The sequence below is a fragment of the Dermacentor albipictus genome, chromosome 9, assembly GCF_038994185.2.
Source record: "Dermacentor albipictus isolate Rhodes 1998 colony chromosome 9, USDA_Dalb.pri_finalv2, whole genome shotgun sequence".
NCBI classification, from domain to species: Eukaryota; Metazoa; Arthropoda; class Arachnida; order Ixodida; family Ixodidae; genus Dermacentor; species Dermacentor albipictus.
Window position 1 is genome coordinate 18,287,281 of NC_091829.1, and position 14,198 is coordinate 18,301,478.

The window sequence follows — 14,198 nt, forward strand, 5'->3', positions numbered from 1 at the left end:
AAGGATGGGCTGGGGCTCCTTTGGTAGGCATTCTCAGATCATGAACAGCAGGTTGCCATTATCCCTCGAGAGAAAAGTGTATAACGGCTGTGTCTTACCAGTAGTCACGTACGTGGTAGAAATCTGGAGGCTTACGAAAAGGGTTCTACTTAAATTGAGGACGACGCAACGAGCTGTGGAAAGAAGAATGATGGGTGTAACGTTAAGGGATAAGAAAAGAGGAGATTGGGTGAGGGAACAAACGCGAGTTAATGTTTGTTCAAATCAAGAAGGAGAAATGGGCAGGACATGTAATGAGGAGGGAAGATTACGAGGGAAGGGAAGCGTAGCAGGTGGCGGCAGGAAGTTAGATGGGCGGATGAGATAAAGAAGTTTGCAGGGTCAACATGGCCACAATTAGTACATGACCGGGGTAGTTGGAGAAATATGAGAGAGGCCTTTGCCCTGCAGTGGTCGTAACCAGGCTGATGATGATGATGGACAAGCGCTGCTAGATTACGCTCTCTCCGCTCGCGCAACGGGAGATGCCTGCAGCGCGTCGCCGGCCGCAAATAAATCGAGTGTGGTGCGCGAGCACTGTCGTCATTTGGTTTGCCGATAGATGACGCCAAAAGCGGACGTGGTTTCTTTAGCTGTTGGTTGATGGCGCTGTAGGCAGCCGCCACAGAGGGCAGGCCACGCGTTCGTATGTTGGCTTACATAGGGCATATTGCCCGGGCACTTCATGTAGAAATGTTTAAATAAACCGACAAATACAAGATGCCGCAAAAAAAAAAAATGGAACAGTGGCAACTGCCATTTCGAGAACACTACCAGCATACAGGCGGATATTTAACTGCCACGCGGAGTGACCCACAGCGCTGTCCAAAATGTCTGGTGTTAACCGGTGCAGGAGTGCAGCCGTGTTCGTCACCTGTAGCGTTATTGGTACGTGCACCGTCAGTCAGAGAGTGCCGCGCTAGGTAAAATGTACAGCGATTCACGATTATGGCCGGTCGTTGTATCTGAAGGCTTATTTGTACGAACACTTTCGCGCTAGCGGCATGCAACTCTTTCATGGTGGACGAATAACAGCGCGAAAAGGCAAGGCGTGTGTTTGTCGCCGCCTTGTCTTTTCGCGCTGTTTTTTCGTCCACCGTGAAGGAGTTGCATGGCGCTAGCGCAAGAGCCGGGGTCGACACCGATAAATGGAGGATGCATGAAAAAAAAAAGAATTAAGGGCACCCTGCCCGACTTGGGTACCCCCGGGGATGCGAGAGGAGACTTTGTGCGAAAAAGCACAAAGAATCCCCTATCCCCCGCCCCGTCCGAGTGGCGGACCACGCCGAAATCCTTCTGCAGCTCGTCGCTGTCTTACGCCAGGAATCGAACGTGGGCCCTTGTGAGTGCGAGCTCGACACTCTATCCACTCGGCTAACGGAGCGGCACGATTATCGCTTTACGAAAGGCGACCAGGTGGGTGACGCGAACGCCGCTATCGCCCAGATCGCGCGACTGGTGTTCGTTCATGGAAGGTGGGAGCGTTATCTGTGTTAAACGGTGGACGCTCGTTTTGCGCCTAAACATGGGCGAATGGCGGGAATGAAAGAGAAACTGGAACCAGCACTAAAGATGTTTAGGCCTTGTAGTTGCACAGCATCAGTGCGTCGAAGATCGTTGTGTTCTATTGGAGCGTAACATGCGATAGAAGTAGTTAGCCTGCACCATTGCGTTATGTGGTCTTGTGCCGCCGAATATATGTTGATGGCGCAATTGTCTTTAAGATCGTAATGCATCGCATTTGTTATCGAACGGAACTTGTGGAAATGCGCTTGTTGGCTATATTGTGCGATGTAACTGCGCAGAATTCCTGACGGATTTCCTGCCTTCGCTCCAGACAGCCGGCTTGAAGCAGAGGGCGTGGTGACGGAACCAGAGTCCACGACGGCCCCGCAATGTGGCACTTCAGCTGTCCGTGGATAATTGCAAATACCCTCCAATGTGCTTCACCGAGCGCCGGCTGCGTATGCTAGGGGATGTAGTGTCTCTTTAACTGCCACTGTGGCGACTGTCTGTTTAGTCCCTCTCCCTTTAACTGCCACTGTAGTGACAGTGTCTCTTTAGTCTCTCTTCAATAGTGTCTCTTTAACTGCCACTGTAGTCTCTCTTCAATAGTGTCTCTTTAACTGTCACTGTAGTGACAGTGTCTCTTTAGTCTCTCTTCAATAGTGTCTCTTTAACTGCCACTGTAGTGACAGTGTCTCTTTAGTCTCTCTTTAACTGCCACTGTAGTGACAGTCTCTCTTCAATAGTGTCTCTTTAACTGCCACTGTAGTGACAGTGTCTCTTTAGTCTCTCTTCAACTGCCACTGTAGTCTCTCTTCAATAGTGTCTCTTTAACTGCCACTGTAGTCTCTCTTCAATAGTCTCTCTTTAACTGCCACTGTAGTGACAGTGTCTCTTTAGTCTCTCTTCAACTGCCACTGTAGTCTCTCTTCAATAGTGTCTCTTTAACTGCCACTGTAGTGACAGTCTCTCTTTAGTCTCTCTTCAACTGCCACTGTAGTCTCTCTTCAATAGTGTCTCTTTAACTGCCACTGTAGTCTCTCTTCAATAGTCTCTCTTTAACTGCCACTGTAGTCTCTCTTCAATAGTGTCTCTTTAACTGCCACTGTAGCCTCTCTTCAATAGTCTCTCTTTAACTGCCACTGTAGTGACAGTCTCTCTTCAATAGTGTCTCTTTAACTGCCACTGTAGTGACAGTGTCTCTTTAGTCTCTCTTCAACTGCCACTGTAGTCTCTCTTTAACTGCCACTGTAGTCTCTCTTCAATAGTGTCTCTTTAACTGCCACTGTAGTCTCTCTTCAATAGTGTCTCTTTAACTGCCACTGTAGTCTCTCTTCAATAGTGTCTCTTTAACTGCCACTGTAGTCTCTCTTCAATAGTGTCTCTTTAACTGCCACTGTAGTCTCTCTTCAATAGTGTCTCTTTAACTGCCACTGTAGTCTCTCTTCAATAGTGTCTCTTTAACTGCCACTGTAGTGACAGTGTCTCTTTAGTCTCTCTTTAACTGCCACTGTAGTGACAGTGTCTCTTTAGTCTCTCTTTAACTGCCACTGTAGTCTCTCTTCAATAGTGTCTCTTTAACTGCCACTGTAGTGACAGTGTCTCTTTAGTCTCTCTTTAACTGCCACTGTAGTCTCTCTTCAATAGTGTCTCTTTAACTGCCACTGTAGTGACAGTGTCTCTTTAGTCTCTCTTTAACTGCCACTGTAGTCTCTCTTCAATAGTGTCTCTTTAACTGCCACTGTAGTGACAGTGTCTCTTTAGTCTCTCTTTAACTGCCACTGTAGTCTCTCTTCAATAGTGTCTCTTTAACTGCCACTGTAGTCTCTCTTCAATAGTGTCTCTTTAACTGCCACTGTAGTCTCTCTTCAATAGTGTCTCTTTAACTGCCACTGTAGTGACAGTGTCTCTTTAGTCTCTCTTTAACTGCCACTGTAGTCTCTCTTCAATAGTGTCTCTTTAACTGCCACTGTAGTGACAGTGTCTCTTTAGTCTCTCTTTAACTGCCACTGTAGTCTCTCTTCAATAGTGTCTCTTTAACTGCCACTGTAGTGACAGTGTCTCTTTAGTCTCTCTTTAACTGCCACTGTAGTCTCTCTTCAATAGTGTCTCTTTAACTGCCACTGTAGTGACAGTGTCTCTTTAGTCTCTCTTTAACTGCCACTGTAGTCTCTCTTCAATAGTGTCTCTTTAACTGCCACTGTAGTCTCTCTTCAATAGTGTCTCTTTAACTGCCACTGTAGTCTCTCTTCAATAGTGTCTCTTTAACTGCCACTGTAGTCTCTCTTCAATAGTGTCTCTTTAACTGCCACTGTAGTCTCTCTTCAATAGTGTCTCTTTAACTGCCACTGTAGTCTCTCTTCAATAGTGTCTCTTTAACTGCCACTGTAGTCTCTCTTCAATAGTGTCTCTTTAACTGCCACTGTAGTCTCTCTTCAATAGTGTCTCTTTAACTGCCACTGTAGTCTCTCTTCAATAGTGTCTCTTTAACTGCCACTGTAGTCTCTCTTCAATAGTGTCTCTTTAACTGCCACTGTAGTCTCTCTTCAATAGTGTCTCTTTAACTGCCACTGTAGTCTCTCTTCAATAGTGTCTCTTTAACTGCCACTGTAGTCTCTCTTCAATAGTGTCTCTTTAACTGCCACTGTAGTCTCTCTTCAATAGTGTCTCTTTAACTGCCACTGTAGTCTCTCTTCAATAGTGTCTCTTTAACTGCCACTGTAGTCTCTCTTCAATAGTGTCTCTTTAACTGCCACTGTAGTCTCTCTTCAATAGTGTCTCTTTAACTGCCACTGTAGTCTCTCTTCAATAGTGTCTCTTTAACTGCCACTGTAGTCTCTCTTCAATAGTGTCTCTTTAACTGCCACTGTAGTCTCTCTTCAATAGTGTCTCTTTAACTGCCACTGTAGTCTCTCTTCAATAGTGTCTCTTTAACTGCCACTGTAGTCTCTCTTCAATAGTGTCTCTTTAACTGCCACTGTAGTCTCTCTTCAATAGTGTCTCTTTAACTGCCACTGTAGTCTCTCTTCAATAGTGTCTCTTTAACTGCCACTGTAGTCTCTCTTCAATAGTGTCTCTTTAACTGCCACTGTAGTCTCTCTTCAATAGTGTCTCTTTAACTGCCACTGTAGTCTCTCTTCAATAGTGTCTCTTTAACTGCCACTGTAGTCTCTCTTCAATAGTGTCTCTTTAACTGCCACTGTAGTCTCTCTTCAATAGTGTCTCTTTAACTGCCACTGTAGTCTCTCTTCAATAGTGTCTCTTTAACTGCCACTGTAGTCTCTCTTCAATAGTGTCTCTTTAACTGCCACTGTAGTCTCTCTTCAATAGTGTCTCTTTAACTGCCACTGTAGTCTCTCTTCAATAGTGTCTCTTTAACTGCCACTGTAGTCTCTCTTCAATAGTGTCTCTTTAACTGCCACTGTAGTCTCTCTTCAATAGTGTCTCTTTAACTGCCACTGTAGTCTCTCTTCAATAGTGTCTCTTTAACTGCCACTGTAGTCTCTCTTCAATAGTGTCTCTTTAACTGCCACTGTAGTCTCTCTTCAATAGTGTCTCTTTAACTGCCACTGTAGTCTCTCTTCAATAGTGTCTCTTTAACTGCCACTGTAGTCTCTCTTCAATAGTGTCTCTTTAACTGCCACTGTAGTCTCTCTTCAATAGTGTCTCTTTAACTGCCACTGTAGTCTCTCTTCAATAGTGTCTCTTTAACTGCCACTGTAGTCTCTCTTCAATAGTGTCTCTTTAACTGCCACTGTAGTCTCTCTTCAATAGTGTCTCTTTAACTGCCACTGTAGTCTCTCTTCAATAGTGTCTCTTTAACTGCCACTGTAGTCTCTCTTCAATAGTGTCTCTTTAACTGCCACTGTAGTCTCTCTTCAATAGTGTCTCTTTAACTGCCACTGTAGTCTCTCTTCAATAGTGTCTCTTTAACTGCCACTGTAGTCTCTCTTCAATAGTGTCTCTTTAACTGCCACTGTAGTCTCTCTTCAATAGTGTCTCTTTAACTGCCACTGTAGTCTCTCTTCAATAGTGTCTCTTTAACTGCCACTGTAGTCTCTCTTCAATAGTGTCTCTTTAACTGCCACTGTAGTCTCTCTTCAATAGTGTCTCTTTAACTGCCACTGTAGTCTCTCTTCAATAGTGTCTCTTTAACTGCCACTGTAGTCTCTCTTCAATAGTGTCTCTTTAACTGCCACTGTAGTCTCTCTTCAATAGTGTCTCTTTAACTGCCACTGTAGTCTCTCTTCAATAGTGTCTCTTTAACTGCCACTGTAGTCTCTCTTCAATAGTGTCTCTTTAACTGCCACTGTAGTCTCTCTTCAATAGTGTCTCTTTAACTGCCACTGTAGTCTCTCTTCAATAGTGTCTCTTTAACTGCCACTGTAGTCTCTCTTCAATAGTGTCTCTTTAACTGCCACTGTAGTCTCTCTTCAATAGTGTCTCTTTAACTGCCACTGTAGTCTCTCTTCAATAGTGTCTCTTTAACTGCCACTGTAGTCTCTCTTCAATAGTGTCTCTTTAACTGCCACTGTAGTCTCTCTTCAATAGTGTCTCTTTAACTGCCACTGTAGTCTCTCTTCAATAGTGTCTCTTTAACTGCCACTGTAGTCTCTCTTCAATAGTGTCTCTTTAACTGCCACTGTAGTCTCTCTTCAATAGTGTCTCTTTAACTGCCACTGTAGTCTCTCTTCAATAGTGTCTCTTTAACTGCCACTGTAGTCTCTCTTCAATAGTGTCTCTTTAACTGCCACTGTAGTCTCTCTTCAATAGTGTCTCTTTAACTGCCACTGTAGTCTCTCTTCAATAGTGTCTCTTTAACTGCCACTGTAGTCTCTCTTCAATAGTGTCTCTTTAACTGCCACTGTAGTCTCTCTTCAATAGTGTCTCTTTAACTGCCACTGTAGTCTCTCTTTAACTGCCACTGTAGTCTCTCTTCAATAGTGTCTCTTTAACTGCCACTGTAGTCTCTCTTCAATAGTGTCTCTTTAACTGCCACTGTAGTCTCTCTTCAATAGTGTCTCTTTAACTGCCACTGTAGTCTCTCTTCAATAGTGTCTCTTTAACTGCCACTGTAGTCTCTCTTCAATAGTGTCTCTTTAACTGCCACTGTAGTCTCTCTTCAATAGTGTCTCTTTAACTGCCACTGTAGTCTCTCTTCAATAGTGTCTCTTTAACTGCCACTGTAGTCTCTCTTCAATAGTGTCTCTTTAACTGCCACTGTAGTCTCTCTTCAATAGTGTCTCTTTAACTGCCACTGTAGTCTCTCTTTAACTGCCACTGTAGTGACAGTGTCTCTTTAGTCTCTCTTCAATAGTGTCTCTTTAACTGCCACTGTAGTCTCTCTTCAATAGTGTCTCTTTAACTGCCACTGTAGTCTCTCTTCAATAGTGTCTCTTTAACTGCCACTGTAGTCTCTCTTCAATAGTGTCTCTTTAACTGCCACTGTAGTGACAGTGTCTCTTTAACTGCCACTGTAGTCTCTCTTCAATAGTGTCTCTTTAACTGCCACTGTAGTCTCTCTTCAATAGTGTCTCTTTAACTGCCACTGTAGTCTCTCTTCAATAGTGTCTCTTTAACTGCCACTGTAGTCTCTCTTTAACTGCCACTGTAGTCTCTCTTCAATAGTGTCTCTTTAACTGCCACTGTAGTCTCTCTTCAATAGTGTCTCTTTAACTGCCACTGTAGTCTCTCTTCAATAGTGTCTCTTTAACTGCCACTGTAGTCTCTCTTCAATAGTGTCTCTTTAACTGCCACTGTAGTCTCTCTTTAACTGCCACTGTAGTCTCTCTTTAACTGCCACTGTAGTGACAGTGTCTCTTTAGTCTCTCTTCAATAGTGTCTCTTTAACTGCCACTGTAGTCTCTCTTCAATAGTGTCTCTTTAACTGCCACTGTAGTCTCTCTTCAATAGTGTCTCTTTAACTGCCACTGTAGTGACAGTGTCTCTTTAGTCTCTCTTTAACTGCCACTGTAGTCTCTCTTTAACTGCCACTGTAGTGACAGTGTCTCTTTAGTCTCTCTTCAATAGTGTCTCTTTAACTGCCACTGTAGTCTCTCTTCAATAGTGTCTCTTTAACTGCCACTGTAGTGACAGTGTCTCTTTAACTGCCACTGTAGTCTCTCTTCAATAGTGTCTCTTTAACTGCCACTGTAGTCTCTCTTCAATAGTGTCTCTTTAACTGCCACTGTAGTCTCTCTTCAATAGTGTCTCTTTAACTGCCACTGTAGTCTCTCTTTAACTGCCACTGTAGTCTCTCTTCAATAGTGTCTCTTTAACTGCCACTGTAGTCTCTCTTCAATAGTGTCTCTTTAACTGCCACTGTAGTCTCTCTTCAATAGTGTCTCTTTAACTGCCACTGTAGTCTCTCTTTAACTGCCACTGTAGTGACAGTGTCTCTTTAGTCTCTCTTCAATAGTGTCTCTTTAACTGCCACTGTAGTCTCTCTTCAATAGTGTCTCTTTAACTGCCACTGTAGTCTCTCTTCAATAGTGTCTCTTTAACTGCCACTGTAGTGACAGTGTCTCTTTAGTCTCTCTTTAACTGCCACTGTAGTCTCTCTTTAACTGCCACTGTAGTGACAGTGTCTCTTTAGTCTCTCTTCAATAGTGTCTCTTTAACTGCCACTGTAGTCTCTCTTCAATAGTGTCTCTTTAACTGCCACTGTAGTCTCTCTTCAATAGTGTCTCTTTAACTGCCACTGTAGTCTCTCTTCAATAGTGTCTCTTTAACTGCCACTGTAGTGACAGTGTCTCTTTAACTGCCACTGTAGTCTCTCTTCAATAGTGTCTCTTTAACTGCCACTGTAGTCTCTCTTCAATAGTGTCTCTTTAACTGCCACTGTAGTCTCTCTTCAATAGTGTCTCTTTAACTGCCACTGTAGTCTCTCTTCAATAGTGTCTCTTTAACTGCCACTGTAGTCTCTCTTCAATAGTGTCTCTTTAACTGCCACTGTAGTCTCTCTTCAATAGTGTCTCTTTAACTGCCACTGTAGTCTCTCTTCAATAGTGTCTCTTTAACTGCCACTGTAGTCTCTCTTCAATAGTGTCTCTTTAACTGCCACTGTAGTCTCTCTTCAATAGTGTCTCTTTAACTGCCACTGTAGTCTCTCTTCAATAGTGTCTCTTTAACTGCCACTGTAGTCTCTCTTCAATAGTGTCTCTTTAACTGCCACTGTAGTCTCTCTTCAATAGTGTCTCTTTAACTGCCACTGTAGTCTCTCTTCAATAGTGTCTCTTTAACTGCCACTGTAGTCTCTCTTCAATAGTGTCTCTTTAACTGCCACTGTAGTCTCTCTTTAACTGCCACTGTAGTCTCTCTTTAACTGCCACTGTAGTGACAGTGTCTCTTTAGTCTCTCTTCAATAGTGTCTCTTTAACTGCCACTGTAGTCTCTCTTCAATAGTGTCTCTTTAACTGCCACTGTAGTCTCTCTTCAATAGTGTCTCTTTAACTGCCACTGTAGTGACAGTGTCTCTTTAGTCTCTCTTTAACTGCCACTGTAGTCTCTCTTTAACTGCCACTGTAGTGACAGTGTCTCTTTAGTCTCTCTTTAACTGCCACTGTAGTGACAGTGTCTCTTTAACTGCCACTGTAGTCTCTCTTCAATAGTGTCTCTTTAACTGCCACTGTAGTCTCTCTTCAATAGTGTCTCTTTAACTGCCACTGTAGTCTCTCTTCAATAGTGTCTCTTTAACTGCCACTGTAGTCTCTCTTTAACTGCCACTGTAGTCTCTCTTTAACTGCCACTGTAGTGACAGTGTCTCTTTAGTCTCTCTTCAATAGTGTCTCTTTAACTGCCACTGTAGTCTCTCTTCAATAGTGTCTCTTTAACTGCCACTGTAGTCTCTCTTCAATAGTGTCTCTTTAACTGCCACTGTAGTGACAGTGTCTCTTTAGTCTCTCTTTAACTGCCACTGTAGTCTCTCTTTAACTGCCACTGTAGTGACAGTGTCTCTTTAGTCTCTCTTCAATAGTGTCTCTTTAACTGCCACTGTAGTCTCTCTTCAATAGTGTCTCTTTAACTGCCACTGTAGTCTCTCTTCAATAGTGTCTCTTTAACTGCCACTGTAGTCTCTCTTCAATAGTGTCTCTTTAACTGCCACTGTAGTCTCTCTTCAATAGTGTCTCTTTAACTGCCACTGTAGTCTCTCTTCAATAGTGTCTCTTTAACTGCCACTGTAGTCTCTCTTCAATAGTGTCTCTTTAACTGCCACTGTAGTCTCTCTTCAATAGTGTCTCTTTAACTGCCACTGTAGTCTCTCTTCAATAGTGTCTCTTTAACTGCCACTGTAGTCTCTCTTCAATAGTGTCTCTTTAACTGCCACTGTAGTCTCTCTTCAATAGTGTCTCTTTAACTGCCACTGTAGTCTCTCTTCAATAGTGTCTCTTTAACTGCCACTGTAGTCTCTCTTCAATAGTGTCTCTTTAACTGCCACTGTAGTCTCTCTTCAATAGTGTCTCTTTAACTGCCACTGTAGTCTCTCTTCAATAGTGTCTCTTTAACTGCCACTGTAGTCTCTCTTCAATAGTGTCTCTTTAACTGCCACTGTAGTCTCTCTTCAATAGTGTCTCTTTAACTGCCACTGTAGTCTCTCTTCAATAGTGTCTCTTTAACTGCCACTGTAGTCTCTCTTCAATAGTGTCTCTTTAACTGCCACTGTAGTCTCTCTTCAATAGTGTCTCTTTAACTGCCACTGTAGTCTCTCTTCAATAGTGTCTCTTTAACTGCCACTGTAGTCTCTCTTCAATAGTGTCTCTTTAACTGCCACTGTAGTCTCTCTTCAATAGTGTCTCTTTAACTGCCACTGTAGTCTCTCTTCAATAGTGTCTCTTTAACTGCCACTGTAGTCTCTCTTCAATAGTGTCTCTTTAACTGCCACTGTAGTCTCTCTTCAATAGTGTCTCTTTAACTGCCACTGTAGTCTCTCTTCAATAGTGTCTCTTTAACTGCCACTGTAGTCTCTCTTCAATAGTGTCTCTTTAACTGCCACTGTAGTCTCTCTTCAATAGTGTCTCTTTAACTGCCACTGTAGTCTCTCTTCAATAGTGTCTCTTTAACTGCCACTGTAGTCTCTCTTTAACTGCCACTGTAGTCTCTCTTCAATAGTGTCTCTTTAACTGCCACTGTAGTCTCTCTTCAATAGTGTCTCTTTAACTGCCACTGTAGTCTCTCTTCAATAGTGTCTCTTTAACTGCCACTGTAGTCTCTCTTCAATAGTGTCTCTTTAACTGCCACTGTAGTCTCTCTTCAATAGTGTCTCTTTAACTGCCACTGTAGTCTCTCTTCAATAGTGTCTCTTTAACTGCCACTGTAGTCTCTCTTCAATAGTGTCTCTTTAACTGCCACTGTAGTCTCTCTTCAATAGTGTCTCTTTAACTGCCACTGTAGTCTCTCTTTAACTGCCACTGTAGTCTCTCTTTAACTGCCACTGTAGTGACAGTGTCTCTTTAGTCTCTCTTCAATAGTGTCTCTTTAACTGCCACTGTAGTCTCTCTTCAATAGTGTCTCTTTAACTGCCACTGTAGTCTCTCTTCAATAGTGTCTCTTTAACTGCCACTGTAGTGACAGTGTCTCTTTAGTCTCTCTTTAACTGCCACTGTAGTCTCTCTTTAACTGCCACTGTAGTGACAGTGTCTCTTTAGTCTCTCTTTAACTGCCACTGTAGTGACAGTGTCTCTTTAACTGCCACTGTAGTCTCTCTTCAATAGTGTCTCTTTAACTGCCACTGTAGTCTCTCTTCAATAGTGTCTCTTTAACTGCCACTGTAGTCTCTCTTCAATAGTGTCTCTTTAACTGCCACTGTAGTCTCTCTTTAACTGCCACTGTAGTCTCTCTTTAACTGCCACTGTAGTGACAGTGTCTCTTTAGTCTCTCTTCAATAGTGTCTCTTTAACTGCCACTGTAGTCTCTCTTCAATAGTGTCTCTTTAACTGCCACTGTAGTCTCTCTTCAATAGTGTCTCTTTAACTGCCACTGTAGTCTCTCTTCAATAGTGTCTCTTTAACTGCCACTGTAGTGACAGTGTCTCTTTAGTCTCTCTTTAACTGCCACTGTAGTCTCTCTTCAATAGTGTCTCTTTAACTGCCACTGTAGTGACAGTGTCTCTTTAGTGTCTCTTTAACTGCCACTGTAGTCTCTCTTCAATAGTGTCTCTTTAACTGCCACTGTAGTCTCTCTTCAATAGTGTCTCTTTAACTGCCACTGTAGTGACAGTGTCTCTTTAGTCTCTCTTTAACTGCCACTGTAGTCTCTCTTCAATAGTGTCTCTTTAACTGCCACTGTAGTGACAGTGTCTCTTTAGTCTCTCTTTAACTGCCACTGTAGTCTCTCTTCAATAGTGTCTCTTTAACTGCCACTGTAGTCTCTCTTCAATAGTGTCTCTTTAACTGCCACTGTAGTCTCTCTTCAATAGTGTCTCTTTAACTGCCACTGTAGTCTCTCTTCAATAGTGTCTCTTTAACTGCCACTGTAGTCTCTCTTCAATAGTGTCTCTTTAACTGCCACTGTAGTGACAGTGTCTCTTTAGTCTCTCTTTAACTGCCACTGTAGTCTCTCTTCAATAGTGTCTCTTTAACTGCCACTGTAGTGACAGTGTCTCTTTAGTCTCTCTTTAACTGCCACTGTAGTCTCTCTAACTGCCACTGTAGTGACAGTGTCTCTTTAGTCTCTCTTTAACTGCCACTGTAGTCTCTCTTCAATAGTGTCTCTTTAACTGCCACTGTAGTCTCTCTTCAATAGTGTCTCTTTAACTGCCACTGTAGTCTCTCTTCAATAGTGTCTCTTTAACTGCCACTGTAGTCTCTCTTCAATAGTGTCTCTTTAACTGCCACTGTAGTGACAGTGTCTCTTTAGTCTCTCTTTAACTGCCACTGTAGTCTCTCTTCAATAGTGTCTCTTTAACTGCCACTGTAGTCTCTCTTCAATAGTGTCTCTTTAACTGCCACTGTAGTCTCTCTTCAATAGTGTCTCTTTAACTGCCACTGTAGTGACAGTGTCTCTTTAGTCTCTCTTTAACTGCCACTGTAGTGACAGCGTCTCTTTAGTCTCTCTTTAACTGCCACTGTAGTCTCTCTTCAATAGTGTCTCTTTAACTGCCACTGTAGTCTCTCTTCAATAGTGTCTCTTTAACTGCCACTGTAGTGACAGTGTCTCTTTAGTCTCTCTTTAACTGCCACTGTAGTCTCTCTTCAATAGTGTCTCTTTAACTGCCACTGTAGTCTCTCTTCAATAGTGTCTCTTTAACTGCCACTGTAGTCTCTCTTCAATAGTGTCTCTTTAACTGCCACTGTAGTGACAGTGTCTCTTTAGTCTCTCTTTAACTGCCACTGTAGTGACAGTGTCTCTTTAGTCTCTCTTTAACTGCCACTGTAGTGACAGTGTCGCTTCAATAGTGTCTCCTTAACTGCCACTGTAGTGACTCTTCAATAGTCTCTCTTTAGTCTCTCTAACTGCCACTGTAGCGACTCTTCAGTAGTGTCCCTTTAGTCTCTCTCTCTGCCACTAGTGACAGTGGCTCTTGAATGGTGTGTTTAGTCTCTCTCTCCGTAACTGCCACAGTGGCTAATTGGTGCTTTTTTTTTTTTTAGCTGCCACTGTAGTGACAGTGGCTCTTCAATAGTCTCTCATTAGTCTAACTGCCACTGTGGCTAATTAGTGTCTTTTTAGTCTCTCTCTTCAATAACGTCTCTGCCACTGAAGTGACAGTGTCTCTAACCGTCACTGTAGTGACAGTGTCGCCTTAACTGCCACTGTGGCCAATTAAAGCAGGGTAGTGACAGTCGCTAATTCACTGCCACTGTTGCGGTGTAGTGACTGACAGTAGGAATTTGACGCTAAGGCGGTGCAATAACCGTTCGACAACTGGAAGTGCTCATTGCGTGCGCCAAGGCTTTTATGCTTGTTTGCGCCGCATAGAAGGCTTTGTTTCATTGCTTTATTGTCGTCCGGGAGAATTCCGGCGGTTATGGGCATCATAAACCAAATCATCCATAACTCTTGGAAGCACTCCCTGGGACAGAACCTGTTTTCACGAATGTGCCGAATATGTGCGGAGCAGCCTTCTTCGTGGATGAAGCTTGAGTGCCTAGTTGCTGCATCTTGCGATCTCCGGCATACTGTAATCTCCTCTGGAAAGACACGCGTGTGCAAAGAATCGAAGTCATTCCATGCAGGGTATATAATCTGTTCGCACTACGAAACGGAACTGTGTACAAAACTGCATTATGTGGTATGCAATGCGCGCGATTTTGGCTTTTGTTGCTGTATACGGCGAGAGGACCTGTGCGTAATTTTGCCCCCCTCCCCCCCCTTCATGGTACACATCTGCCACTATAAACTAAGTTCACACCCTTTGAGTCGTATCTTGCCACATAACAATAAACGTCATCTGTCCTATCCGTATTTCCTTTCGTTAACTCTGTGAGCCCGGTACTTCCCAGTAACGAACTACATGCGTGTTGTCAGGAAAGTAGCTGGCTGTGTCGGAACTTTAGACCTCAGTGTCATTCAGGAGCCAGGATGCAAACAGCTATACTCCATTGGCCAGCGTCGACTCATCTACATCTGAAGTGGTCGTGCGTATTTGTTGTCTTGTCATACATCCGCATGGGGTTGATGACATGTGTAGCTACGGAAAACATAGCGGAGGTATC

General features: G+C 43.2%; 2 protein-coding genes across 23 annotated transcripts in view; one reads left to right on the plus strand and one right to left on the minus strand.

The window, feature by feature from the left end:
• Positions 1-14,198, plus strand: part of LOC135903748 (uncharacterized) — a 162,101-nt gene that overhangs the window by 146,522 nt on the left and 1,381 nt on the right. For 3 of the 7 annotated variants that reach the window (XM_070525509.1, XM_070525505.1, XM_070525507.1), the window contains one exon: positions 1,845-1,950. The exons of 1 other annotated variant lie outside the window; for it this stretch is intronic. In XM_070525509.1, coding sequence (XP_070381610.1) covers positions 1,845-1,950 — 106 coding nt within the window. Of the gene's footprint in view, positions 1-1,844; positions 2,018-14,198 lie in introns of all 7 variants that reach the window. 3 more of the 7 variants (XR_011508544.1, XR_011508545.1, XM_070525508.1) reach the window with 3 other exon arrangements.
• Positions 12,918-14,198, minus strand: part of LOC139049727 (uncharacterized) — a 99,341-nt gene continuing 98,060 nt past the window's right edge. For 12 of the 16 annotated variants that reach the window (XM_070525493.1, XM_070525503.1, XM_070525498.1 and 9 more), the window contains one exon: positions 12,918-13,673. In XM_070525493.1, coding sequence (XP_070381594.1) covers positions 13,306-13,673 — 368 coding nt within the window. In that variant the 3' untranslated portion in view covers positions 12,918-13,305. The remainder of the gene's footprint in view (positions 13,674-14,198) is intronic. The other 4 variants (XR_011508542.1, XR_011508541.1, XR_011508543.1 and 1 more) reach the window with 1 other exon arrangement.